The following is a 25,766-nucleotide window of genomic DNA, read 5'->3' as shown; positions in this document are numbered from 1 at the left end:
GTGAAGATGTGAGGGTGCTGGCTGTGACGACAGTGTAGATTGGCACCCGAGTGTTCCGGTGAAGATGTGAGGGTGCTGGCTGTGACGGCAGTGTGGATTCACACCCGAGTGTTCCGGTGAAGATGTGAGGGTGCTGGCTGTGACGGCAGTGTGGATTCGCACCCGAGTGTTCCGGTGAAGATGTGAGGGTGCTGGCTGTGACGACAGTGTAGATTGGCACCCGAGTGTTCCGGTGAAGATGTGAGGGTGCTGGCTGTGACGGCAGTGTGGATTCACACCCGAGTGTTCCGGTGAAGATGTGAGGGTGCTGGCTGTGACGGCAGTGTGGATTCGCACCCGAGTGTTCCGGTGAAGATGTGAGGGTGCTGGCTGTGACGGCAGTGTAGATTGGCACCCGAGTGTTCCGGTGAAGATGTGAGGGTGCTGGCTGTGACGGCAGTGTGGATTCGCACCCGAGTGTTCCGGTGAAGATGTGAGGGTGCTGGCTGTGACGGCAGTGTAGATTCGCACCCGAGTGTTCCGGTGAAGGTGTGAGGGTGCTGGCTGTGACGGCAGTGTAGATTGGCATCCGAGTGTTCCGGTGAAGGTGTGAGGGTGCTGGCTGTGACGGCAGTGTGGATTCACACCCGAGTGTTCCGGTGAAGATGTGAGGGTGCTGGCTGTGACGGCAGTGTGGATTCACACCCGAGTGTTCCGGTGAAGATGTGAGGGTGCTGGCTGTGACGGCAGTGTGGATTCACACCCGAGTGTTCCGGTGAAGATGTGAGGGTGCTGGCTGTGACGGCAGTGTGGATTCACACCCGAGTGTTCCGGTGAAGATGTGAGGGTGCTGGCTGTGACGGCAGTGTGGATTCACACCCGAGTGTTCCGGTGAAGATGTGAGGGTGCTGGCTGTGACGGCAGTGTGGATTCACACCCGAGTGTTCCGGTGAAGATGTGAGGGTGCTGGCTGTGACGGCAGTGTGGATTCACACCCGAGTGTTCCGGTGAAGATGTGAGGGTGCTGGCTGTGACGGCAGTGTAGATTCGCACCCGAGTGTTCCGGTGAAGATGTGACGGTGCTGGCTGTGACGGCAGTGTAGATTCACACCCGAGTGTTCCGGTGAAGATGTGAGGGTGCTGGCTGTGACGACAGTGTGGATTCACACCCGAGTGTTCCGGTGAAGATGTGAGGGTGCTGGCTGTGACGGCAGTGTAGATTCACACCCGAGTGTTCCGGTGAAGATGTGAGGGTGCTGGCTGTGACGGCAGTGTAGATTCACACCCGAGTGTTCCGGTGAAGATGTGAGGGTGCTGGCTGTGACGGCAGTGTAGATTCGCACCCGAGTGTTCCGGTGAAGATGTGACGGTGCTGGCTGTGACGGCAGTGTGGATTCACACCCGAGTGTTCCGGTGAAGATGTGAGGGTGCTGGCTGTGACGGCAGTGTGGATTCACACCCGAGTGTTCCGGTGAAGATGTGAGGGTGCTGGCTGTGACGGCAGTGTGGATTCACACCCGAGTGTTCCGGTGAAGATGTGAGGGTGCTGGCTGTGACGACAGTGTAGATTCGCACCCGAGTGTTCCGGTGAAGATGTGAGGGTGCTGGCTGTGACGGCAGTGTAGATTCACACCCGAGTGTTCCGGTGAAGATGTGAGGGTGCTGGCTGTGACGGCAGTGTGGATTCGCACCCGAGTGTTCCGGTGAAGATGTGAGGGTGCTGGCTGTGACGGCAGTGTGGATTCGCACCCGAGTGTTCCGGTGAAGATGTGAGGGTGCTGGCTATTACGGCAGTGTAGATTCGCACCCGAGTGTTCCGGTGAAGATGTGAGGGTGCTGGCTGTGACGGCAGTGTGGATTCACACCCGAGTGTTCCGGTGAAGATGTGAGGGTGCTGGCTGTGACGACAGTGTAGATTCGCACCCGAGTGTTCCGGTGAAGATGTGAGGGTGCTGGCTGTGACGGCAGTGTAGATTGGCACCCGAGTGTTCCGGTGAAGATGTGAGGGTGCTGGCTGTGACGGCAGTGTGGATTGGCACCCGAGTGTTCCGGTGAAGATGTGAGGGTGCTGGCTGTGACGGCAGTGTAGATTGGCACCCGAGTGTTCCGGTGAAGATGTGAGGGTGCTGGCTGTGACGGCAGTGTGGATTCACACCCGAGTGTTCCGGTGAAGATGTGAGGGTGCTGGCTGTGACGGCAGTGTAGATTGGCACCCGAGTGTTCCGGTGAAGGTGTGAGGGTGCTGGCTGTGACGGCAGTGTAGATTGGCACCCGAGTGTTCCGGTGAAGATGTGAGGGTGCTGGCTGTGACGGCAGTGTAGATTGGCACCCGAGTGTTCCGGTGAAGATGTGAGGGTGCTGGCTGTGACGGCAGTGTGGATTCACACCCGAGTGTTCCGGTGAAGATGTGAGGGTGCTGGCTGTGACGGCAGTGTAGATTGGCACCCGAGTGTTCCGGTGAAGGTGTGAGGGTGCTGGCTGTGACGGCAGTGTGGATTCACACCCGAGTGTTCCGGTGAAGATGTGAGGGTGCTGGCTGTGACGGCAGTGTGGATTCGCACCCGAGTGTTCCGGTGAAGATGTGAGGGTGCTGGCTGTGACGGCAGTGTAGATTGGCACCCGAGTGTTCCGGTGAAGATGTGAGGGTGCTGGCTGTGACGGCAGTGTGGATTCGCACCCGAGTGTTCCGGTGAAGATGTGAGGGTGCTGGCTGTTACGGCAGTGTAGATTCGCACCCGAGTGTTCCGGTGAAGATGTGAGGGTGCTGGCTGTGACGGCAGTGTAGATTCGCACCCGAGTGTTCCGGTGAAGATGTGAGGGTGCTGGCTGTGACGGCAGTGTGGATTCTCACCCGAGTGTTCCGGTGAAGATGTGAGGTTGCTGGCTGTGACGGCAGTGTGGATTCACACCCGAGTGTTCCGGTGAAGATGTGAGGGTGCTGGCTGTGACGACAGTGTGGATTCACACCCGAGTGTTCCGGTGAAGATGTGAGGGTGCTGGCTGTGACGGCAGTGTGGATTCGCACCCGAGTGTTCCGGTGAAGGTGTGAGGGTGCTGGCTGTGACGGCAGTGTGGATTCGCACCCGAGTGTTCCGGTGAAGGTGTGAGGGTGCTGGCTGTGACGGCAGTGTGGATTCGCACCCGAGTGTTCCGGTGAAGGTGTGAGGGTGCTGGCTGTGACGGCAGTGTTGATTCACACCCGAGTGTTCCGGTGAAGATGTGAGGGTGCTGGCTGTGACGACAGTGTAGATTGGCACCCGAGTGTTCCGGTGAAGATGTGAGGGTGCTGGCTGTGACGGCAGTGTGGATTCACACCCGAGTGTTCCGGTGAAGATGTGAGGGTGCTGGCTGTGACGGCAGTGTGGATTCGCACCCGAGTGTTCCGGTGAAGATGTGAGGGTGCTGGCTGTGACGGCAGTGTAGATTGGCACCCGAGTGTTCCGGTGAAGATGTGAGGGTGCTGGCTGTGACGGCAGTGTAGATTCGCACCCGAGTGTTCCGGTGAAGGTGTGAGGGTGCTGGCTGTGACGGCAGTGTAGATTGGCATCCGAGTGTTCCGGTGAAGGTGTGAGGGTGCTGGCTGTGACGGCAGTGTAGATTCAGACCCGAGTGTTCCGGTGAAGATGTGAGGGTGCTGGCTGTGACGGCAGTGTAGATTCGCACCCGAGTGTTCCGGTGAAGGTGTGAGGGTGCTGGCTGTGACGGCAGTGTAGATTGGCATCCGAGTGTTCCGGTGAAGATGTGAGGGTGCTGGCTGTGACGGCAGTGTGGATTCACACCCGAGTGTTCCGGTGAAGATGTGAGGGTGCTGGCTGTGACGGCAGTGTGGATTCACACCCGAGTGTTCCGGTGAAGATGTGAGGGTGCTGGCTGTGACGGCAGTGTGGATTCACACCCGAGTGTTCCGGTGAAGATGTGAGGGTGCTGGCTGTGACGGCAGTGTGGATTCACACCCGAGTGTTCCGGTGAAGATGTGAGGGTGCTGGCTGTGACGGCAGTGTGGATTCACACCCGAGTGTTCCGGTGAAGATGTGAGGGTGCTGGCTGTGACGGCAGTGTGGATTCACACCCGAGTGTTCCGGTGAAGATGTGAGGGTGCTGGCTGTGACGGCAGTGTAGATTCACACCCGAGTGTTCCGGTGAAGATGTGAGGGTGCTGGCTGTGACGGCAGTGTAGATTCGCACCCGAGTGTTCCGGTGAAGATGTGAGGGTGCTGGCTGTGACGGCAGTGTAGATTCACACCCGAGTGTTCCGGTGAAGATGTGAGGGTGCTGGCTGTGACGACAGTGTGGATTCACACCCGAGTGTTCCGGTGAAGATGTGAGGGTGCTGGCTGTGACGGCAGTGTAGATTCACACCCGAGTGTTCCGGTGAAGATGTGAGGGTGCTGGCTGTGACGGCAGTGTAGATTCACACCCGAGTGTTCCGGTGAAGATGTGAGGGTGCTGGCTGTGACGGCAGTGTAGATTCGCACCCGAGTGTTCCGGTGAAGATGTGAGGGTGCTGGCTGTGACGGCAGTGTGGATTCACACCCGAGTGTTCCGGTGAAGATGTGAGGGTGCTGGCTGTGACGGCAGTGTGGATTCACACCCGAGTGTTCCGGTGAAGATGTGAGGGTGCTGGCTGTGACGACAGTGTAGATTCGCACCCGAGTGTTCCGGTGAAGATGTGAGGGTGCTGGCTGTGACGGCAGTGTAGATTCACACCCGAGTGTTCCGGTGAAGATGTGAGGGTGCTGGCTGTGACGGCAGTGTGGATTCGCACCCGAGTGTTCCGGTGAAGATGTGAGGGTGCTGGCTGTGACGGCAGTGTGGATTCGCACCCGAGTGTTCCGGTGAAGATGTGAGGGTGCTGGCTATTACGGCAGTGTAGATTCGCACCCGAGTGTTCCGGTGAAGATGTGAGGGTGCTGGCTGTGACGGCAGTGTGGATTCACACCCGAGTGTTCCGGTGAAGATGTGAGGGTGCTGGCTGTGACGACAGTGTAGATTCGCACCCGACTGTTCCGGTGAAGATGTGAGGGTGCTGGCTGTGACGGCAGTGTAGATTGGCACCCGAGTGTTCCGGTGAAGATGTGAGGGTGCTGGCTGTGACGGCAGTGTAGATTGGCACCCGAGTGTTCCGGTGAAGATGTGAGGGTGCTGGCTGTGACGGCAGTGTAGATTGGCACCCGAGTGTTCCGGTGAAGATGTGAGGGTGCTGGCTGTGACGGCAGTGTGGATTCACACCCGAGTGTTCCGGTGAAGATGTGAGGGTGCTGGCTGTGACGGCAGTGTAGATTGGCACCCGAGTGTTCCGGTGAAGGTGTGAGGGTGCTGGCTGTGACGGCAGTGTGGATTCACACCCGAGTGTTCCGGTGAAGATGTGAGGGTGCTGGCTGTGACGGCAGTGTGGATTCACACCCGAGTGTTCCGGTGAAGATGTGAGGGTGCTGGCTGTGACGGCAGTGTGGATTCGCACCCGAGAGTTCCGGTGAAGATGTGAGGGTGCTGGCTGTGACGGCAGTGTAGATTGGCACCCGAGTGTTCCGGTGAAGATGTGAGGGTGCTGGCTGTGACGGCAGTGTGGATTCGCACCCGAGTGTTCCGGTGAAGATGTGAGGGTGCTGGCTGTGACGGCAGTGTGGATTCGCACCCGAGTGTTCCGGTGAAGATGTGAGGGTGCTGGCTGTTACGGCAGTGTAGATTCGCACCCGAGTGTTCCGGTGAAGATGTGAGGGTGCTGGCTGTGACGGCAGTGTAGATTCGCACCCGAGTGTTCCGGTGAAGATGTGAGGGTGCTGGCTGTGACGGCAGTGTGGATTCTCACCCGAGTGTTCCGGTGAAGATGTGAGGTTGCTGGCTGTGACGGCAGTGTGGATTCACACCCGAGTGTTCCGGTGAAGATGTGAGGGTGCTGGCTGTGACGACAGTGTGGATTCACACCCGAGTGTTCCGGTGAAGATGTGAGGGTGCTGGCTGTGACGGCAGTGTGGATTCGCACCCGAGTGTTCCGGTGAAGGTGTGAGGGTGCTGGCTGTGACGGCAGTGTGGATTCGCACCCGAGTGTTCCGGTGAAGGTGTGAGGGTGCTGGCTGTGACGGCAGTGTGGATTCGCACCCGAGTGTTCCGGTGAAGGTGTGAGGGTGCTGGCTGTGACGGCAGTGTTGATTCACACCCGAGTGTTCCGGTGAAGGTGTGAGGGTGCTGGCTGTGACGACAGTGTGGATTCACACCCGAGTGTTCCGGTGAAGGTGTGAGGGTGCTGGCTGTGACGGCAGTGTAGATTGGCACCCGAGTGTTCCGGTGAAGATGTGAGGGTGCTGGCTGTGACGGCAGTGTGGATTCACACCCGAGTGTTCCGGTGAAGGTGTGAGGGTGCTGGCTGTGACGGCAGTGTAGATTGGCACCCGAGTGTTCCGGTGAAGATGTGAGGGTGCTGGCTGTGACGGCAGTGTGGATTCGCACCCGAGTGTTCCGGTGAAGGTGTGACGGTGCTGGCTGTGACGGCAGTGTGGATTCACACCCGAGTGTTCCGGTGAAGGTGTGAGGGTGCTGGCTGTGACGGCAGTGTGGATTCACACCCGAGTGTTCCGGTGAAGATGTGAGGGTGCTGGCTGTGACGGCAGTGTGGATTCGCACCCGAGTGTTCCGGTGAAGGTGTGAGGGTGCTGGCTGTGACGGCAGTGTGGATTCACACCCGAGTGTTCCGGTGAAGATGTGAGGGTGCTGGCTGTGACGGCAGTGTGGATTCACACCCGAGTGTTCCGGTGAAGATGTGAGGGTGCTGGCTGTGACGGCAGTGTGGATTCGCACCCGAGTGTTCCGGTGAAGGTGTGACGGTGCTGGCTGTGACGGCAGTGTAGATTCGCACCCGAGTGTTCCGGTGAAGGTGTGACGGTGCTGGCTGTGACGGCAGTGTAGATTGGCACCCGAGTGTTCCGGTGAAGGTGTGACGGTGCTGGCTGTGACGGCAGTGTAGATTCACACCCGAGTGTTCCGGTGAAGGTGTGAGGGTGCTGGCTGTGACGGCAGTGTAGATTGGCACCCGAGTGTTCCGGTGAAGATGTGAGGGTGCTGGCTGTGACGGCAGTGTGGATTCACACCCGAGTGTTCCGGTGAAGGTGTGATGGTGCTGGCTGTGACGGCAGTGTGGATTCACACCCGAGTGTTCCGGTGAAGGTGTGAGGGTGCTGGCTGTGACGGCAGTGTAGATTCACACCCGAGTGTTCCGGTGAAGATGTGAGGGTGCTGTCTGTGACGGCAGTGTGGATTCACACCCGAGTGTTCCGGTGAAGATGTGAGGGTGCTGGCTGTGACGGCAGTGTGGATTGGCACCCGAGTGTTCCGGTGAAGGTGTGAGGGTGCTGGCTGTGACGGCAGTGTGGATTCACACCCGAGTGTTCCGGTGAAGATGTGAGGGTGCTGGCTGTGACGGCAGTGTAGATTCACACCCGAGTGTTCCGGTGAAGATGTGAGGGTGCTGGCTGTGACGGCAGTGTAGATTCACACCCGAGTGTTCCGGTGAAGATGTGAGGGTGCTGGCTGTGACGGCAGTGTAGATTCGCACCCGAGTGTTCCGGTGAAGATGTGAGGGTGCTGGCTGTGAAGGCAGTGTGGATTCGCACCCGAGTGTTCCGGTGAAGATGTGAGGGTGCTGGCTGTGACGGCAGTGTAGATTCGCACCCGAGTGTTCCGGTGAAGATGTGAGGGTGCTGGCTGTGACGGCAGTGTAGATTTGCACCCGAGTGTTCCGGTGAAGGTGTGAGGGTGCTGGCTGTGACGACAGTGTAGATTGGCACCCGAGTGTTCCGGTGAAGATGTCGGGGTGCTGGCTGTGACGGCAGTGTGGATTCACACCCGAGTGTTCCGGTGAAGATGTGAGGGTGCTGGCTGTGACGGCAGTGTAGATTCGTACCCGAGTGTTCCGGTGAAGGTGTGAGGGTGCTGGCTGTGACGGCAGTGTGGATTCGTACCCGAGTGTTCCGGTGAAGATGTGAGGGTGCTGGCTGTGACGACAGTGTGGATTCGCACCCGAGTGTTCCGGTGAAGATGTGAGGGTGCTGGCTGTGACGGCAGTGTAGATTCACACCCGAGTGTTCCGGTGAAGATGTGAGGGTGCTGGCTGTGACGGCAGTGTAGATTCGCACCCGAGTGTTCCGGTGAAGATGTGAGGGTGCTGGCTGTGACGGCAGTGTAGATTCAGACCCGAGTGTTCCGGTGAAGATGTGAGGGTGCTGGCTGTGACGGCAGTGTAGATTGGCACCTGAGTGTTGCGGTGAAGATGTGAGGGTGCTGGCTGTGACGGCAGTGTAGATTCACACCCGAGTGTTCCGGTGAAGATGTGAGGGTGCTGGCTGTGACGGCAGTGTGGATTCACACCCGAGTGTTCCGGTGAAGATGTGAGGGTGCTGGCTGTGACGGCAGTGTAGATTGGCACCCGAGTGTTCCGGTGAAGATGTGAGGGTGCTGGCTGTGACGGCAGTGTAGATTCACACCCGAGTGTTCCGGTGAAGATGTGAGGGTGATGGCTGTGACGGCAGTGTAGATTCGCACCCGAGTGTTCCGGTGAAGATGTGAGGGTGCTGGCTGTGACGGCAGTGTAGATTCGTACCCGAGTGTTCCGGTGAAGGTGTGAGGGTGCTGGCTGTGACGGCAGTGTAGATTCACACCCGAGTGTTCCGGTGAAGATGTGAGGGTGCTGGCTGTGACGACAGTGTGGATTCACACCCGAGTGTTCCGGTGATGATGTGAGGGTGCTGGCTGTGACGGCAGTGTAGATTCGCACCCGAGTGTTCCGGTGAAGATGTGAGGGTGCTGGCTGTGACGACAGTGTGGATTCACACCCGAGTGTTCCGGTGAAGATGTGAGGGTGCTGGCTGTGACGGCAGTGTAGATTCAGACCCGAGTGTTCCGGTGAAGATGTGAGGGTGCTGGCTGTGACGGCAGTGTAGATTCGCACCCGAGTGTTCCGGTGAAGATGTGAGGGTGCTGGCTGTGACGACAGTGTGGATTCACACCCGAGTGTTCCGGTGAAGATGTGAGGGTGCTGGCTGTGACGGCAGTGTGGATTCACACCCGAGTGTTCCGGTGAAGATGTGAGGGTGCTGGCTGTGACGGCAGTGTGGATTCACACCCGAGTGTTCCGGTGAAGATGTGAGGGTGCTGGCTGTGACGGCAGTGTGGATTCACACCCGAGTGTTCCGGTGAAGGTGTGAGGGTGCTGGCTGTGACGGCAGTGTGGATTCACACCCGAGTGTTCCGGTGAAGGTGTGAGGGTGCTGGCTGTGACGACAGTGTGGATTCGCACCCGAGTGTTCCGGTGAAGATGTGAGGGTGCTGGCTGTGACGGCAGTGTGGATTCACACCCGAGTGTTCCGGTGAAGATGTGAGGGTGCTGGCTGTGACGGCAGTGTAGATTGGCACCCGAGTGTTCCGGTGAAGATGTGAGGGTGCTGGCTGTGACGGCAGTGTGGATTCGCACCCGAGTGTTCCGGTGAAGATGTGAGGGTGCTGGCTGTGACGGCAGTGTGGATTCACACCCGAGTGTTCCGGTGAAGGTGTGAGGGTGCTGGCTGTGACGGCAGTGTGGATTCGCACCCGAGTGTTCCAGTGAAGGTGTGAGGGTGCTGGCTGTGACGGCAGTGTGGATTCGCACCCGAGTGTTCCGGTGAAGGTGTGAGGGTGCTGGCTGTGACGGCAGTGTAGATTGGCACCCGAGTGTTCCGGTGAAGATGTGAGGGTGCTGGCTGTGACGGCAGTGTGGATTCGCACCCGAGTGTTCCGGTGAAGATGTGAGGGTGCTGGCTGTGACGGCAGTGTGGATTCACACCCGAGTGTTCCGGTGAAGATGTGAGGGTTCTGGCTGTGACGGCAGTGTAGATTCACACCCGAGTGTTCCGGTGAAGATGTGAGGGTGCTGGCTGTGACGACAGTGTAGATTGGCACCCGAGTGTTCCGGTGAAGATGTGAGGGTGCTGGCTGTGACGGCAGTGTAGATTCACACCCGAGTGTTCCGGTGAAGATGTGAGGGTGCTGGCTGTGACGGCAGTGTGGATTCACACCCGAGTGTTCCGGTGAAGATGTGAGGGTGATGGCTGTGACGGCAGTGTGGATTCACACCCGAGTGTTCCGGTGAAGATGTGAGGGTGCTGGCTGTGACGGCAGTGTGGATTCACACCCGAGTGTTCCGGTGAAGATGTGAGGGTGCTGGCTGTGACGGCAGTGTAGATTCACACCCGAGTGTTCCGGTGAAGATGTGAGGGTTCTGGCTGTGACGGCAGTGTAGATTGGCACCCGAGTGTTCCGGTGAAGATGTGAGGGTGCTGGCTGTGACGACAGTGTGGATTCACACCCGAGTGTTCCGGTGAAGATGTGAGGGTGCTGGCTGTGACGGCAGTGTAGATTCAGACCCGAGTGTTCCTGTGAAGATGTGAGGGTGCTGGCTGTGACGACAGTGTAGATTCACACCCGAGTGTTCCGGTGAAGATGTGAGGGTGCTGGCTGTGACGGCAGTGTAGATTCACACCCGAGTGTTCCGGTGAAGATGTGAGGGTGCTGGCTGTGACGGCAGTGTAGATTCAGACCCGAGTGTTCCGGTGAAGATGTGAGGGTGCTGGCTGTGACGACAGTGTAGATTCACACCCGAGTGTTCCGGTGAAGGTGTGAGGGTGCTGGCTGTGACGGCAGTGTGGATTCACACCCGAGTGTTCCGGTGAAGATGTGAGGGTGCTGGTTGTGACGGCAGTGTGGATTGACACCCGAGTGTTCCGGTGAAGATGTGAGGGTGCTGGCTGTGACGGCAGTGTAGATTGGCACCCGAGTGTTCCGGTGAAGATGTGAGGGTGCTGGCTGTGACGACAGTGTAGATTCAGACCCGAGTGTTCCGGTGAAGGTGTGAGGGTGCTGGCTGTGACGGCAGTGTGGATTCACACCCGAGTGTTCCGGTGAAGATGTGAGGGTGCTGGCTGTGACGACAGTGTGGATTCACACCCGAGTGTTCCGGTGAAGATGTGAGGGTGCTGGCTGTGACGGCAGTGTAGATTGGCACCCGAGTGTTCCGGTGAAGATGTGAGGGTGCTGGCTGTGACGGCAGTGTGGATTCGCACCCGAGTGTTCCGGTGAAGATGTGAGGGTGCTGGCTGTGACGGCAGTGTAGATTCAGACCCGAGTGTTCCGGAGAAGATGTGAGGGTGCTGGCTGTGACGGCAGTGTAGATTCGCACCCGAGTGTTCCGGTGAAGATGTGAGGGTGCTGGCTGTGACGGCAGTGTAGATTCACACCCGAGTGTTCCGGTGAAGATGTGAGGGTGCTGGCTGTGACGGCAGTGTGGATTCACACCCGAGTGTTCCGGTGAAGATGTGAGGGTGCTGGCTGTGACGGCAGTGTAGATTCGCACCCGAGTGTTCCGGTGAAGATGTGAGGGTGCTGGCTGTGAAGGCAGTGTGGATTCACACCCGAGTGTTCCGGTGAAGATGTGAGGGTGCTGGCTGTGACGGCAGTGTAGATTCGCACCCGAGTGTTCCGGTGAAGGTGTGAGGGTGCTGGCTGTGACGGCAGTGTAGATTCGCACCCGAGTGTTCCGGTGAAGATGTGAGGGTGCTGGCTGTGACGGCAGTGTAGATTCACACCCGAGTGTTCCGGTGAAGATGTGAGGGTGCTGGCTGTGACGGCAGTGTAGATTGGCACCCGAGTGTTCCGGTGAAGATGTGAGGGTGCTGGCTGTGACGGCAGTGTAGATTCACACCCGAGTGTTCCGGTGAAGATGTGAGGGTGCTGGCTGTGACGACAGTGTAGATTCACACCCGAGTGTTCCGGTGAAGATGTGAGGGTGCTGGCTGTGACGGCAGTGTGGATTCACACCCGAGTGTTCCGGTGAAGGTGTGAGGGTGCTGGCTGTGACGGCAGTGTAGATTCGCACCCGAGTGTTCCGGTGAAGGTGTGAGGGTGCTGGCTGTGACGGCAGTGTAGATTCACACCCGAGTGTTCCGGTGAAGATGTGAGGGTGCTGGCTGTGACGGCAGTGTGGATTCGCACCCGAGTGTTCCGGTGAAGATTTGAGGGTGCTGGCTGTGACGGCAGTGTAGATTCACACCCGAGTGTTCCGGTGAAGATGTGAGGGTGCTGGCTGTGACGGCAGTGTAGATTCACACCCGAGTGTTCCGGTGAAGATGTGAGGGTGCTGGCTGTGACGGCAGTGTGGATTCGCACCCGAGTGTTCCGGTGAAGATTTGAGGGTGCTGGCTGTGACGGCAGTGTAGATTCACACCCGAGTGTTCCGGTGAAGATGTGAGGGTGCTGGCTGTGACGGCAGTGTAGATTGGCACCCGAGTGTTCCGGTGAAGATGTGAGGGTGCTGGCTGTGACGGCAGTGTAGATTCACACCCGAGTGTTCCGGTGAAGATGTGAGGGTGCTGGCTGTGACGGCAGTGTAGATTGGCACCCGAGTGTTCCGGTGAAGATGTGAGGGTGCTGGCTGTGACGGCAGTGTAGATTCACACCCGAGTGTTCCGGTGAAGATGTGAGGGTGCTGGCTGTGACGACAGTGTAGATTCGTACCCGAGTGTTCCGGTGAAGATGTGAGGGTGCTGGCTGTGACGGCAGTGTAGATTCAGACCCGAGTGTTCCGGTGAAGGTGTGAGGGTGCTGGCTGTGACGGCAGTGTGGATTGACACCCGAGTGTTCCGGTGAAGATGTGAGGGTGCTGGCTGTGACGGCAGTGTGGATTCGCACCCGAGTGTTCCGGTGAAGATGTGAGGGTGCTGGCTGTGACGGCAGTGTGGATTCACACCCGAGTGTTCCGGTGAAGATGTGAGGGTGCTGGCTGTGATGGCAGTGTAGATTCAGACCCGAGTGTTCCGGTGAAGATGTGAGGGTGCTGGCTGTGACGACAGTGTGGATTCGCACCCGAGTGTTCCGGTGAAGATGTGAGGGTTCTGGCTGTGACGACAGTGTAGATTCGCACCCGAGTGTTCCGGTGAAGATGTGAGGGTGCTGGCTGTGATGGCAGTGTAGATTCACACCCGAGTGTTCCGGTGAAGATGTGAGGGTGCTGGCTGTGAAGGCAGTGTAGATTGGCACCCGAGTGTTCCGGTGAAGATGTGAGGGTGCTGGCTGTGACGGCAGTGTAGATTCACACCCGAGTGTTCCGGTGAAGATGTGAGGGTGCTGGCTGTGACGACAGTGTAGATTCACACCCGAGTGTTCCGGTGAAGATGTGAGGGTGCTGGCTGTGACGGCAGTGTAGATTGGCACCCGAGTGTTCCGGTGAAGATGTGAGGGTGCTGGCTGTGACGGCAGTGTAGATTCGCACCCGAGTGTTCCGGTGAAGGTGTGAGGGTGCTGGCTGTGACGGCAGTGTAGATTGGCACCCGAGTGTTCCGGTGAAGATGTGAGGGTGCTGGCTGTGACGGCAGTGTGGATTCACACCCGAGTGTTCCGGTGAAGATGTGTGGGTGCTGGCTGTGACGGCAGTGTAGATTGGCACCCGAGTGTTCCGGTGAAGATGTGAGGGTGCTGGCTGTGACGACAGTGTAGATTGGCACCCGAGTGTTCCGGTGAAGATGTGAGGGTGCTGGCTGTGACGGCAGTGTAGATTCAGACCCGAGTGTTCCGGTGAAGATGTGAGGGTGCTGGCTGTGACGGCAGTGTAGATTGGCACCCGAGTGTTCCGGTGAAGATGTGAGGGTGCTGGCTGTGACGGCAGTGTGGATTCAGACCCGAGTGTTCCGGTGAAGATGTGAGGGTGCTGGCTGTGACGGCAGTGTGGATTCACACCCGAGTGTTCCGGTGAAGATGTGAGGGTGCTGGCTGTGACGGCAGTGTGGATTCACACCCGAGTGTTCCGGTGAAGGTGTGAGGGTCCTGGCTGTGACGGCAGTGTAGATTCAGACCCGAGTGTTCCGGTGAAGATGTGAGGGTGCTGGCTGTGACGGCAGTGTGGATTCAGACCCGAGTGTTCCGGTGAAGATGTGAGGGTGCTGGCTGTGACGGCAGTGTGGATTCAGACCCGAGTGTTCCGGTGAAGATGTGAGGGTGCTGGCTGTGACGGCAGTGTGGATTCAGACCCGAGTGTTCCGGTGAAGGTGTGAGGGTGCTGGCTGTGACGGCAGTGTGGATTCGCACCCGAGTGTTCCGGTGAAGGTGTGAGGGTGCTGGCTGTGACGTAAGTGTGGATTCACACCCGAGTGTTCCGGTGAAGATGTGAGGGTGCTGGCTGTGACGGCAGTGTAGATTCGTACCCGAGTGTTCCGGTGAAGATGTGAGGGTGCTGGCTGTGACGACAGTGTAGATTCAGACCCGAGTGTTCCGGTGAAGATGTGAGGGTGCTGGCTGTGACGGCAGTGTGGATTCGCACCCGAGTGTTCCGGTGAAGGTGTGAGGGTGCTGGCTGTGACGACAGTGTAGATTCAGACCCGAGTGTTCCGGTGAAGATGTGAGGGTGCTGGCTGTGACGGCAGTGTGGATTCGCACCCGAGTGTTCCGGTGAAGGTGTGAGGGTGCTGGCTGTGACGGCAGTGTAGATTGGCACCCGAGTGTTCCGGTGAAGATGTGAGGGTGCTGGCTGTGACGGCAGTGTAGATTCAGACCCGAGTGTTCCGGTGAAGATGTGAGGGTGCTGGCTGTGACGGCAGTGTGGATTCACACCCGAGTGTTCCGGTGAAGATGTGAGGGTGCTGGTTGTGACGGCAGTGTAGATTGGCACCCGAGTGTTCCGGTGAAGATGTGAGGGTGCTGGCTGTGACGACAGTGTAGATTGGCACCCGAGTGTTCCGGTGAAGATGTGAGGGTGCTGGCTGTGACGGCAGTGTAGATTCAGACCCGAGTGTTCCGGTGAAGATGTGAGGGTGCTGGCTGTGACGGCAGTGTGGATTCACACCCGAGTGTTCCGGTGAAGATGTGAGGGTGCTGGCTGTGACGGCAGTGTAGATTGGCACCCGAGTGTTCCGGTGAAGATGTGAGGGTGCTGGCTGTGACGACAGTGTAGATTCACACCCGAGTGTTCCGGTGAAGATGTGAGGGTGCTGGCTGTGACGGCAGTGTAGATTGGCACCCGAGTGTTCCGGTGAAGATGTGAGGGTGCTGGCTGTGACGGCAGTGTGGATTCACACCCGAGTGTTCCGGTGAAGATGTGAGGGTGCTGGCTGTGACGGCAGTGTAGATTCACACCGGAGTGTTCCGGTGAAGGTGTGAGGGTGCTGGCTGTGACGTAAGTGTGGATTCACACCCGAGTGTTCCGGTGAAGATGTGAGGGTGCTGGCTGTGACGGCAGTGTAGATTCGTACCCGAGTGTTCCGGTGAAGATGTGAGGGTGCTGGCTGTGACGACAGTGTAGATTCAGACCCGAGTGTTCCGGTGAAGATGTGAGGGTGCTGGCTGTGACGGCAGTGTGGATTCGCACCCGAGTGTTCCGGTGAAGGTGTGAGGGTGCTGGCTGTGACGACAGTGTAGATTCAGACCCGAGTGTTCCGGTGAAGATGTGAGGGTGCTGGCTGTGACGGCAGTGTGGATTCGCACCCGAGTGTTCCGGTGAAGGTGTGAGGGTGCTGGCTGTGACGGCAGTGTAGATTGGCACCCGAGTGTTCCGGTGAAGATGTGAGGGTGCTGGCTGTGACGGCAGTGTAGATTCAGACCCGAGTGTTCCGGTGAAGATGTGAGGGTGCTGGCTGTGACGGCAGTGTGGATTCACACCCGAGTGTTCCGGTGAAGATGTGAGGGTGCTGGTTGTGACGGCAGTGTAGATTGGCACCCGAGTGTTCCGGTGAAGATGTGAGGGTGCTGGCTGTGACGACAGTGTAGATTGGCACCCGAGTGTTCCGGTGAAGATGTGAGGGTGCTGGCTGTGACGGCAGTGTAGATTCAGACCCGAGTGTTCCGGTGAAGATGTGAGGGTGCTGGCTGTGACGGCAGTGTGGATTCACACCCGAGTGTTCCGGTGAAGATGTGAGGGTGCTGGCTGTGACGGCAGTGTAGATTGGCACCCGAGTGTTCCGGTGAAGATGTGAGGGTGCTGGCTGTGACGACAGTGTAGATTCACACCCGAGTGTTCCGGTGAAGATGTGAGGGTGCTGGCTGTGACGGCAGTGTAGATTGGCACCCGAGTGTTCCGGTGAAGATGTGAGGGTGCTGGCTGTGACGGCAGTGTGGATTCACACCCGAGTGTTCCGGTGAAGATGTGAGGGTGCTGGCTGTGACGGCAGTGTAGATTCACACCGGAGTGTTCCGGTGAAGGTGTGAGGGTGCTGGCTGTGACGACAGTGTAGATTGGCACCCGAGTGTTCCGGTGAAGATGTGAGGGTGCTGGCTGTGACGGCAGTGTAGATTCACACCCGAGTGTTCCGGTGAAGATGTGAGGGTGCTGGCTGTGACGGCAGTGTAGATTGGCACCGGAGTGTTCCGGTGAAGGTGTGAGGGTGCTGGCTGTGACGACAGTGTAGATTGGCACCCGAGTGTTCCGGTGAAGATGTGAGGGTGCTGGCTGTGACCCAGTGTAGATTCACACCCGAGTGTTCCGGTGAAGATGTGAGGGTGCTGGCTGTGACGGCAGTGTAGATTGGCACCCGAGTGTTCCGGTGAAGGTGTGAGGGTGCTGGCTGTGACGGCAGTGTAGATTCGCACCCGAGTGTTCCGGTGAAGATGTGAGGGTGCTGGCTGTGACGGCAGTGTGGATTCACACCCGAGTGTTCCGGTGAAGATGTGAGGGTGCTGGCTGTGACGACAGTGTGGATTCACACCCGAGTGTTCCGGTGAAGATGTGAGGGTGCTGGCTGTGACGACAGTGTGGATTCGCACCCGAGTGTTCCGGTGAAGATGTGAGGGTGCTGGCTGTGACGACAGTGTGGATTCACACCCGAGTGTTCCGGTGAAGATGTGAGGGTGCTGGCTGTGACGACAGTGTGGATTCGCACCCGAGTGTTCCGGTGAAGATGTGAGGGTGCTGGCTGTGACGACAGTGTAGATTCACACCCGAGTGTTCCGGTGAAGATGTGAGGGTGCTGGCTGTGACGACAGTGTGGATTCTACCCGAGTGTTCCGGTGAAGATGTGAGGGTGCTGGCTGTGACGACAGTGTGGATTCGCACCCGAGTGTTCCGGTGAAGGTGTGAGGGTGCTGGCTGTGACGACAGTGTGGATTCGCACCCGAGTGTTCCGGTGAAGATGTGAGGGTGCTGGCTGTGACGGCAGTGTAGATTCACACCCGAGTGTTCCGGTGAAGATGTGAGGGTGCTGGCTGTGACGGCAGTGTAGATTGGCACCCGAGTGTTCCGGTGAAGATGTGAGGGTGCTGGCTGTGACGGCAGTGTAGATTGGCACCCGAGTGTTCCGGTGAAGATGTGAGGGTGCTGGCTGTGACGGCAGTGTGGATTCGCACCCGAGTGTTCCGGTGAAGATGTGAGGGTGCTGGCTGTGACGACAGTGTGGATTCGCACCCGAGTGTTCCGGTGAAGATGTGAGGGTGCTGGCTGTGACGGCAGTGTAGATTCACACCCGAGTGTTCCGGTGAAGATGTGAGGGTGCTGGCTGTGACGGCAGTGTAGATTGGCACCCGAGTGTTCCGGTGAAGATGTGAGGGTGCTGGCTGTGACGGCAGTGTGGATTCACACCCGAGTGTTCCGGTGAAGATGTGAGGGTGCTGGCTGTGACGGCAGTGTAGATTCACACCGGAGTGTTCCGGTGAAGGTGTGAGGGTGCTGGCTGTGACGACAGTGTAGATTGGCACCCGAGTGTTCCGGTGAAGATGTGAGGGTGCTGGCTGTGACGGCAGTGTAGATTCACACCCGAGTGTTCCGGTGAAGATGTGAGGGTGCTGGCTGTGACGGCAGTGTAGATTGGCACCCGAGTGTTCCGGTGAAGGTGTGAGGGTGCTGGCTGTGACGACAGTGTAGATTGGCACCCGAGTGTTCCGGTGAAGATGTGAGGGTGCTGGCTGTGACGGCAGTGTAGATTCACACCCGAGTGTTCCGGTGAAGATGTGAGGGTGCTGGCTGTGACGGCAGTGTAGATTGGCACCCGAGTGTTCCGGTGAAGGTGTGAGGGTGCTGGCTGTGACGGCAGTGTAGATTCGCACCCGAGTGTTCCGGTGAAGATGTGAGGGTGCTGGCTGTGACGGCAGTGTGGATTCACACCCGAGTGTTCCGGTGAAGATGTGAGGGTGCTGGCTGTGACGACAGTGTGGATTCGCACCCGAGTGTTCCGGTGAAGATGTGAGGGTGCTGGCTGTGACGACAGTGTAGATTCACACCCGAGTGTTCCGGTGAAGATGTGAGGGTGCTGGCTGTGACGACAGTGTAGATTCGCACCCGAGTGTTCCGGTGAAGATGTGAGGGTGCTGGCTGTGACGACAGTGTGGATTCGCACGCGAGTGTTCCGGTGAAGATGTGAGGGTGCTGGCTGTGACGGCAGTGTAGATTCACACCCGAGTGTTCCGGTGAAGATGTGAGGGTGCTGGCTGTGACGACAGTGTGGATTCGCACCCGAGTGTTCCGGTGAAGATGTGAGGGTGCTGGCTGTGACGACAGTGTGGATTCACACCCGAGTGTTCCGGTGAAGATGTGAGGGTGCTGGCTGTGACGGCAGTGTAGATTCACACCCGAGTGTTCCGGTGAAGATGTGAGGGTGCTGGCTGTGACGGCAGTGTAGATTGGCACCCGAGTGTTCCGGTGAAGATGTGAGGGTGCTGGCTGTGACGGCAGTGTAGATTGGCACCCGAGTGTTCCGGTGAAGATGTGAGGGTGCTGGCTGTGACGGCAGTGTGGATTCGCACCCGAGTGTTCCGGTGAAGATGTGAGGGTGCTGGCTGTGACGACAGTGTGGATTCGCACCCGAGTGTTCCGGTGAAGATGTGAGGGTGCTGGCTGTGACGGCAGTGTAGATTCACACCCGAGTGTTCCGGTGAAGATGTGAGGGTGCTGGCTGTGACGGCAGTGTAAATTTGCACCCGAGTTTTCCGGTGAAGGTGGGATTTTACCAACTGCCTCAACATTGTGTAATGGTCAGCAGACATCCCTGCTTGTGACCTTACAGTGGAAGGGTGAAGTAGCTGTCTGATTGAAGCTAGTGTACTACCCTGAGGAACTCCTGGAGAAACGTCCTGTGGCTGAGGTGACTAATCTCCAACCACCACAACCGAGGCATTTCCCCGTGATTCTCATGACTTCTGGATAATCAAATGCTGCCTGGATGCCAGGGGTGCACTTGGGGTTCAGCTCTGAAATCACTCCCGAAGCTGCAGTCCCTTAGCTTCTCATTAACTGGCTGCAGTGTCTGCTGTCGACAGTATCAATGCCAAGAATTCTACTGAGGACAACACTTGCAGTTGAGAGCATCTTCACTTGAAGGCATGTTACTGTTTGTTCATTACTGCTGGGCTGGGTCCGAATCCAGATTCTCCCCATGTGATAGCAATGGAGGAGGTACTTCACATGGACAGCTGCAGTTCAGCACCATCATAGTCAGTGTGACATCAGAGACGGTCTGTCAGGCCCGTGCCAACTCCAGACAGATAGTCCCATTTTCCCTCTGCTCTTGTGACTTTCCAAGGACCGTAATGTTCCTTGCCAGTACACGAATGACAAAAGAATAAAAATACCAAATGTAAAGTCATGGAATAAATCCTGCACCTCTGTGGAACCAATGTAAAGACAAAAATATGTATGTTTGCCAATGAATTAAAACAAAAGTTTAGGAGAAATTACTTTGCCCGGGGAATAACACAATTTTTAAAGAAGTTAGTCAGTATTCATTTGAGGGAAAGCTAAATTAATTCAGGTAAGTGAGAGGTTTGAGCTGTTTGTAATAGACTGACGTGAATTATACTGGGAGAGATGTGGAGCATGATACTAAAATGATGTGTAACCCTCTGGGTCGCCTCAGGCTCGCTCAGCTCGTTCTCGTCTATAGGGAGCAGCCTTCGGCCCCGCCAAACTGGGTAATCAGCTGGTGTGGATTCTGTGTGATGTCCCCGCCTCACCCAAAAACAGACAGTATACCATATGCGATTAAATGAGTACAATTTATAAAGATTACTATAACTGATTAATAACGATACATTATATATGAAGGAAAAGAAAATAAAGAAAAGGCGCCAAACTTACCAAAGTCCAAACCACTTCGTGCACAACCGTTGGAGTTCAATTACTGAAGTCTTCTGGCCACCATTCGATCCCCTCCGAACTCCTCGACTCGCAGCTCAGGACCACCTGAAGTGGTCAACCAAGCACATCTATCGTAGTCTCCTCTCCTCGGGGTACCTCCTGTCCTTGGACCCCCCCCGCTTGGGGTCCGTTCCTCGCCCAGCTTACAGCATCGCATCCTCTCTCTCTCACCCCCTCGCGCCGCTCTCCCCAAAAGCCCACCAACAATAGCTTACAGACTCAGAAGAAAGAACAACATTAATCCCAATTGGTTTACAAAGGAATACAATTCTCGTTATCAGTAAATTTTAACCCAAACAAACTTCCAGCACTCTCTCGCAACAAAGAAGCATTCCTACTTTTAACAAAACAAAGAAGCCATTTTGATTAACATACGCAGTAACAAAGAAAAAGAAGAAATCCCCCTTTACAGATGTGCTGATCACTTTCACTCTATTCAAAGGAAAATTTATTATCAGAGTACATACACGTCACCACATTCAACCCTGAGATTCTTTTTCTGCGGGCATACTTAACAAATCTATAGAAGAGTAACTGTAAACATCAGGAAACTAAACTGCAAATAAACTGTGCAAATACAGATATAAATAAATAGCAATAAATAACAAACATGAAATAACAATATAGCAGAGTACTTAAATGTGTATAACTATCCCCTTTTGTTCAAGAGTCTGATGGTTGAGGGGTAGTAACTGATCTTGAATCTGATGGTGTGAGTCCTGAGGCACCTGTACCTTCTACCTGATGGCAGCAGAGAGAAAAGAGTGGTGACGATCTCTGATGGTTGCTACAGCAGTGTTTCATATAGATGTGATTGGGAGGGTTTTACCTGTGATGGCACGGTACTACCTTCTGTGGAGTTTTCCGCTCAAAGACATTGGTGTCCTATACCGGGCCGTAATGCAGCCAGTCAGCACACTCTCCACCACTCATCTCCAGAAGTGTGCCAAGGATTTTGATGACATGCTGAACCTTCGCAGACTCCTGAGGAAGTAGAGGCGCTGTCGTGCTTTCTTTGCAATTATATTTATATGATGGGTCCAGGACAGGTCCTCTGAGATAGTGAGACCCAGGAATTTAAAGCTACTGACCCTCTGATCCTCTGATGATTGATTACTAGCCCGTGGACCTCTGGTTTCCCTCTTCTGAAGTCTACAATCTGTTCCTTGGTGTTATTGACATTGAGTGCGAGGTGGTTGTTATTACATCACTCAGCTAAGATTTCGATCTCCCTCCTGTATACTGATTCATCACTTCCTTTGACACAGCCACAACAGTGATCTATCAGCACATTTGTATACGGGGCCGGAGCTGTACTCACCCACACACTCATAGGTGTAAGATAAGTAGAGCGGGGGCTAAGTACAGATATCTGGGGTGCTCGTGTGCTGCATCGATCTGTACAAACCTTGCTCTAAACTGCACAGCTGGTAGGGCCAGCAACTCAAATTCAATCCTGAACTTAGGTATTGTTTGTGTGGAGTTTGCAGTTTCTCCCTGTGACCAGTTCCTCATACTGCAAGTTATTCTGGGGCTGGCAAGTATCAGGAAGGTGGGAAGGGATGGGGAAAAAGTTGAAAGGCGTGTTTGAAAGGATCACGGGGAAATAAGTGGGGGCATGGAACTGATGGATGAGCAGATTGGCATCCCTTGACATTAGTAAATGTGAGAATGGCAGCTCTGAGGAGAAATGTTGTCTTTGCTTTCAGACTCAGGAGAATGGTCCCCAGGAGGAGAGGAAGGGGACGTTGGAGCACTCGAAGGATACGGGCACTCTCGCAGAAGCTGCTCCAGCTGTAGGCCGGCTCGATGACAGCTGCCTGATGCCACTGGTCATACCCGTGTCGGTGCCTGTCAGAAACATCAACCAGAAAGGAGGTGAAGAATCTCAAAGGAACCTGTCAAGTGAAAGTGACCTGTCCGAGCTGAATTCCTCTGCACTGACCACCCGCAAGCGCAGATTGAGTCGCGGTTCTGGGCCCTCCATGCAGGTAATATAGTTTCACATCAGCCTCGTGTTGCTGTGGTACTTTGAACATATCCGTTTCGGTAGTGTGCATTGTCAGCTTGAAATCTGACATACAGCCAGTTTAAAGAGACTAGGATAAGTGATCTGCAGTTTGGATTTTGCACTTACGAGGAGTGGTTGATAAGTTCATGGCCTAAGGTAGAAGGAGTCAATTTTAGAAAACCTGGTACATTTATTTTTCCCGTGTCCTTGTGGACCTCCTTGGATGATAATCCCTTGAGAATGAGGTAGCGGATGACTGCACGAAGGCCGATCTTGTCCATTTTCTCAGACAGTGCTTACTTGCAATTTTCAATTATCTGAAACAGAAATACCACTAAAGTTATTAACTTCAAACATTCTGCATAATCACTCAAAGAGTTGAGCTGTGTGTGCGTGTAACGAGAGCTGTATAACTCATCTCCTTCTACCTTAGGCCACAAACTTATCAATCACCCCTGCTGTGGACCACTTTCTGGGGGTCCAAGACGCCAACTTCTACAAAGAAGGGATCCGTATGCTCCACGACCGCTGGACTATGTGTGTGAATGTAGGAGGGGACTATGTTGATTCATAAATTCTATTGTATTTCTTTTTTCCCCTGTAAGTACTTGCAAGAAAATGAATCTCAGGGTAGATACTTTGAAAATAAATTTACTTTTTACTTTGAAGAGAGAAACCTTAAACAGCATCTGAAATTTGGAGATGGCCATGAGGAAATGAGGGAGGGATGTTTGAAGTGAGATGCTAGAAATGGGTTCAGTCAGCGCTGCATAGCTCTGTATAAATCTTCCTTTGGATGACAGATTGTCAGAGCGAGCAGAGCTCAGCCCTGACCTTGGCCTTTGAGTTAACCCACTTGCCGTGTGACCGGGTGCTTGCATATCCCAGTGATGTGCCACTGAGTTAGTTAGCAGATTATCCGAAGGATGTCAGTAGTATAGAGAAGCTGGGTGAGGTAGGAACATGTATCAATATTACAGTGGAGTAAAAGGAATTACAGGCATGAGAAGGGAAAAGAACACTGGCAGGGATGATGGCAGAGGAGCAATGGCTGGAATTTCTGGAAGCAATTTGGAAGGCACAGGATAAATACATCCAAAGAGGAAGAGGTATTCTAAAGGAAAGATGACACAACTGTGGCTAACAAGAAGTAAAAGCTAACATAATAGTCAAAGAGGGGGCATAAAATAGAACAAAAATTAGCAGGAAGTTAGAGGATTGGGAAGCTTTTAAAAACGAACAGAAGGCAACTAAAAAGGTCATTAAGAAGGTAAAGATGGAATATGAAAGTAAACTAGCCAATGATATTAAAAAGGGTACCAAAAGTTTCTTTCAGATATATAAAGTGTAAAAGGGAGGTGGGAGTGGATATCAGACCACTGGAGAACAGTGCTGGAGAGGTAGTGATGGGGGACAGTGAAATTTTGTATCAGTCTTCACTGTGGAAGACACTAGCAGTATGGTGGAAGTACCAGGTGTCAGGGGTGTGAAGTTATCATAACTAGAGAGAAGGTTCTTGGGAAACTGAAAGGTCTTATGGTAGATAAGTAACCTGGACCAGATAGTGTACACTCCAGAGTTCTAAAAGAGGTAGCTGAAGAGATTGGAGGCATTAGAAACAATTTCTCAGAAAGCACTAGATTCAGTAATGGTTTTGGAAGACTGGAAAATTGCAAATGTCACTCCACCCTTCAAGAAGGGAGAGAGGCAGAAGGGAAACTATAGGCCAGTTAGTCTGACTGGGAAGGTTGGGAAGATGTTGCAGTTGTTTATTAAGGATGATGTTTCGGGGTACTTGAAGGCACATGATAAAATAGGTTGTAGTCAGCATGGTTTCCTCAAGGGAAAATCTTGTCTGACAAATCTGTTGGAATTCTTTGAAGAATTAACAATCAGGATAGACAAAGTAGAATTGGATGATGTTGTGTATTTGGATTTTCAGAAGGCCTTTGACAAGGTGCCACACATGAGACTGCTAAACAAGCTATAAGCCCATGGTATTATAGGAAAGATTCTAGCATGGATAAATCAGTGGCTGATTGACAGGAGGCAAAGAGAGGGGAAAAAAGGGAGCCTTTTCTGGTTTGCTGCCTGTGACAGGTGGTGTTCCACAGGGGTCTATGTTGGGACCATTTCTATTAACGTTATATGTCAATGATTTGGATGATGGAATAGATGGCTTTGTTGCAAAGTTTGCAGATGGTATGAAGATAGGTGGAGGGACAGGTAGTCTTGAGGAAGTAGAGAGGCTACAGAAGGAATCAGATTAGGAGAATGGGCAAAGAAATAGTAGATGGAATATTGTGTTGGGAAGTGTTTGGTCTTGAACTTTGGTAGTAGAAATGAAAGGGTATTTTCTATTTTCTAAATGGATAGAAAATATAAAAAAATCTGAGGTGCAAAGGGATTTGGGAGTCCTTGTGCAGGATTCCGTAAAGATTAATTTGCAGGTTGAGTCTGTGGTGAGGAAGGCAAATGTGGTGTTAACATACATTTCAAGAGGACTAGAATATAAAAGCAAGGATGTAATGTTGAGACTTTATAAATCACTGGTGAGGCCTCACTTGGAGTTCGGTGAGCAGTTTTGGGCTCCTTATCTTGGAAAGGCTGTGCTGAAACTGGAGAGGTTTCAAAGGAGATTCACTAAAATGATTCCAGGATTGAATGGCTTCTCACTTGAAGAGCGTTTGATGGTTCTGGGCCTGTATTCACTAGGATTCAGAAGAATGAGGGGTGACCTTAGGGAAACCTATCGAACAGTGAAAGGCCTTGTTGAGTGGATGTGGAGAGGATGTTTCCTAATAAGACCAGAGGGGACAGCCTCAGATTAGATGGGTGTCCTTTTAGAATGGAGATGAGGGGGGAATTTCTTTAGCCAGAGCGTGGTGAATCTGTGCAACTCTTTGCCATGGACAGGAGGCCAAATCTTTATATATGCTTAAGGCAGAGGTTGATGGATCCTGGTTTTGTCAGGGTATGAAGGGATATGAGGAGAAGGCAGGAGCTATGGGCTGAGAGGAAAATTGGATCAGCCATGATGAAATGTCGGAGCAGACTCGATGGGTCAACTGGCCTAATTCTACTCCTGTTTTTTTTAAGTGGAAAGGTATGTTTGAATATGTTACTGGTGAGTGTAATTTTCTGGGGAGTACAGGGAATTGAGGGATCCTTAGGAAGGAAGGAAGTGCAAGTAGGGTTGGGAAGGTGGGGAAAGGCAAGGTCATGCCTGGATTTGAAATTAAAAGCAAGCACGTTGAAGCTGAGGCTGGGCTACAAAGTGAAAAGTGAGGAGTTTATTCTGGGTCTGATCAAGTGTTGTCAAATTTAGGAGGAGTTGAAGTGGAGGATGGGGATAGACCAAGAGAGTGTGGAAGTTGTGCTAACAGTTGTGGAGGAGAATTTCAGCAGTAGATGTGCAGATGCTTGAGATGGAAAATATTATGGAATTGATTGAATACTTTATGTTCTTGAACATGGTTAGGTAACAGTTTTTTTCCTCCATTTTTATCCTGTGCTTGTCATAGTTAGTAACTAATTAGCTCCTGTGCTGGGTTCTGGAGGGATTATCTGATGGGAGGCAGGTGCGGGGTGGAGATTTGCCTTTACCACAAGAGGTGTAAGGAGCTGCTTCTCTTTGCTAGCATG

General features: G+C 54.4%; 1 protein-coding gene across 7 annotated transcripts in view; it reads left to right on the top strand.

Moving 5' to 3' along the window:
- Positions 1-25,766, top strand: part of mideasb (mitotic deacetylase associated SANT domain protein b) — a 115,527-nt gene that overhangs the window by 65,643 nt on the left and 24,118 nt on the right. For all 7 annotated transcript variants that reach the window (XM_073040459.1, XM_073040454.1, XM_073040460.1 and 4 more), the window contains exon 3: positions 21,820-22,101. In XM_073040459.1, coding sequence (XP_072896560.1) covers positions 21,820-22,101 — 282 coding nt within the window. The remainder of the gene's footprint in view (positions 1-21,819; positions 22,102-25,766) is intronic.

The sequence above is a fragment of the Hemitrygon akajei genome, chromosome 3, assembly GCF_048418815.1.
Source record: "Hemitrygon akajei chromosome 3, sHemAka1.3, whole genome shotgun sequence".
NCBI lineage: Eukaryota > Metazoa > Chordata > Chondrichthyes > Myliobatiformes > Dasyatidae > Hemitrygon > Hemitrygon akajei.
The sequence above is the reverse complement of the archived record's forward strand: the minus strand, read 5'-3'. Positions and strand labels throughout refer to the sequence as shown.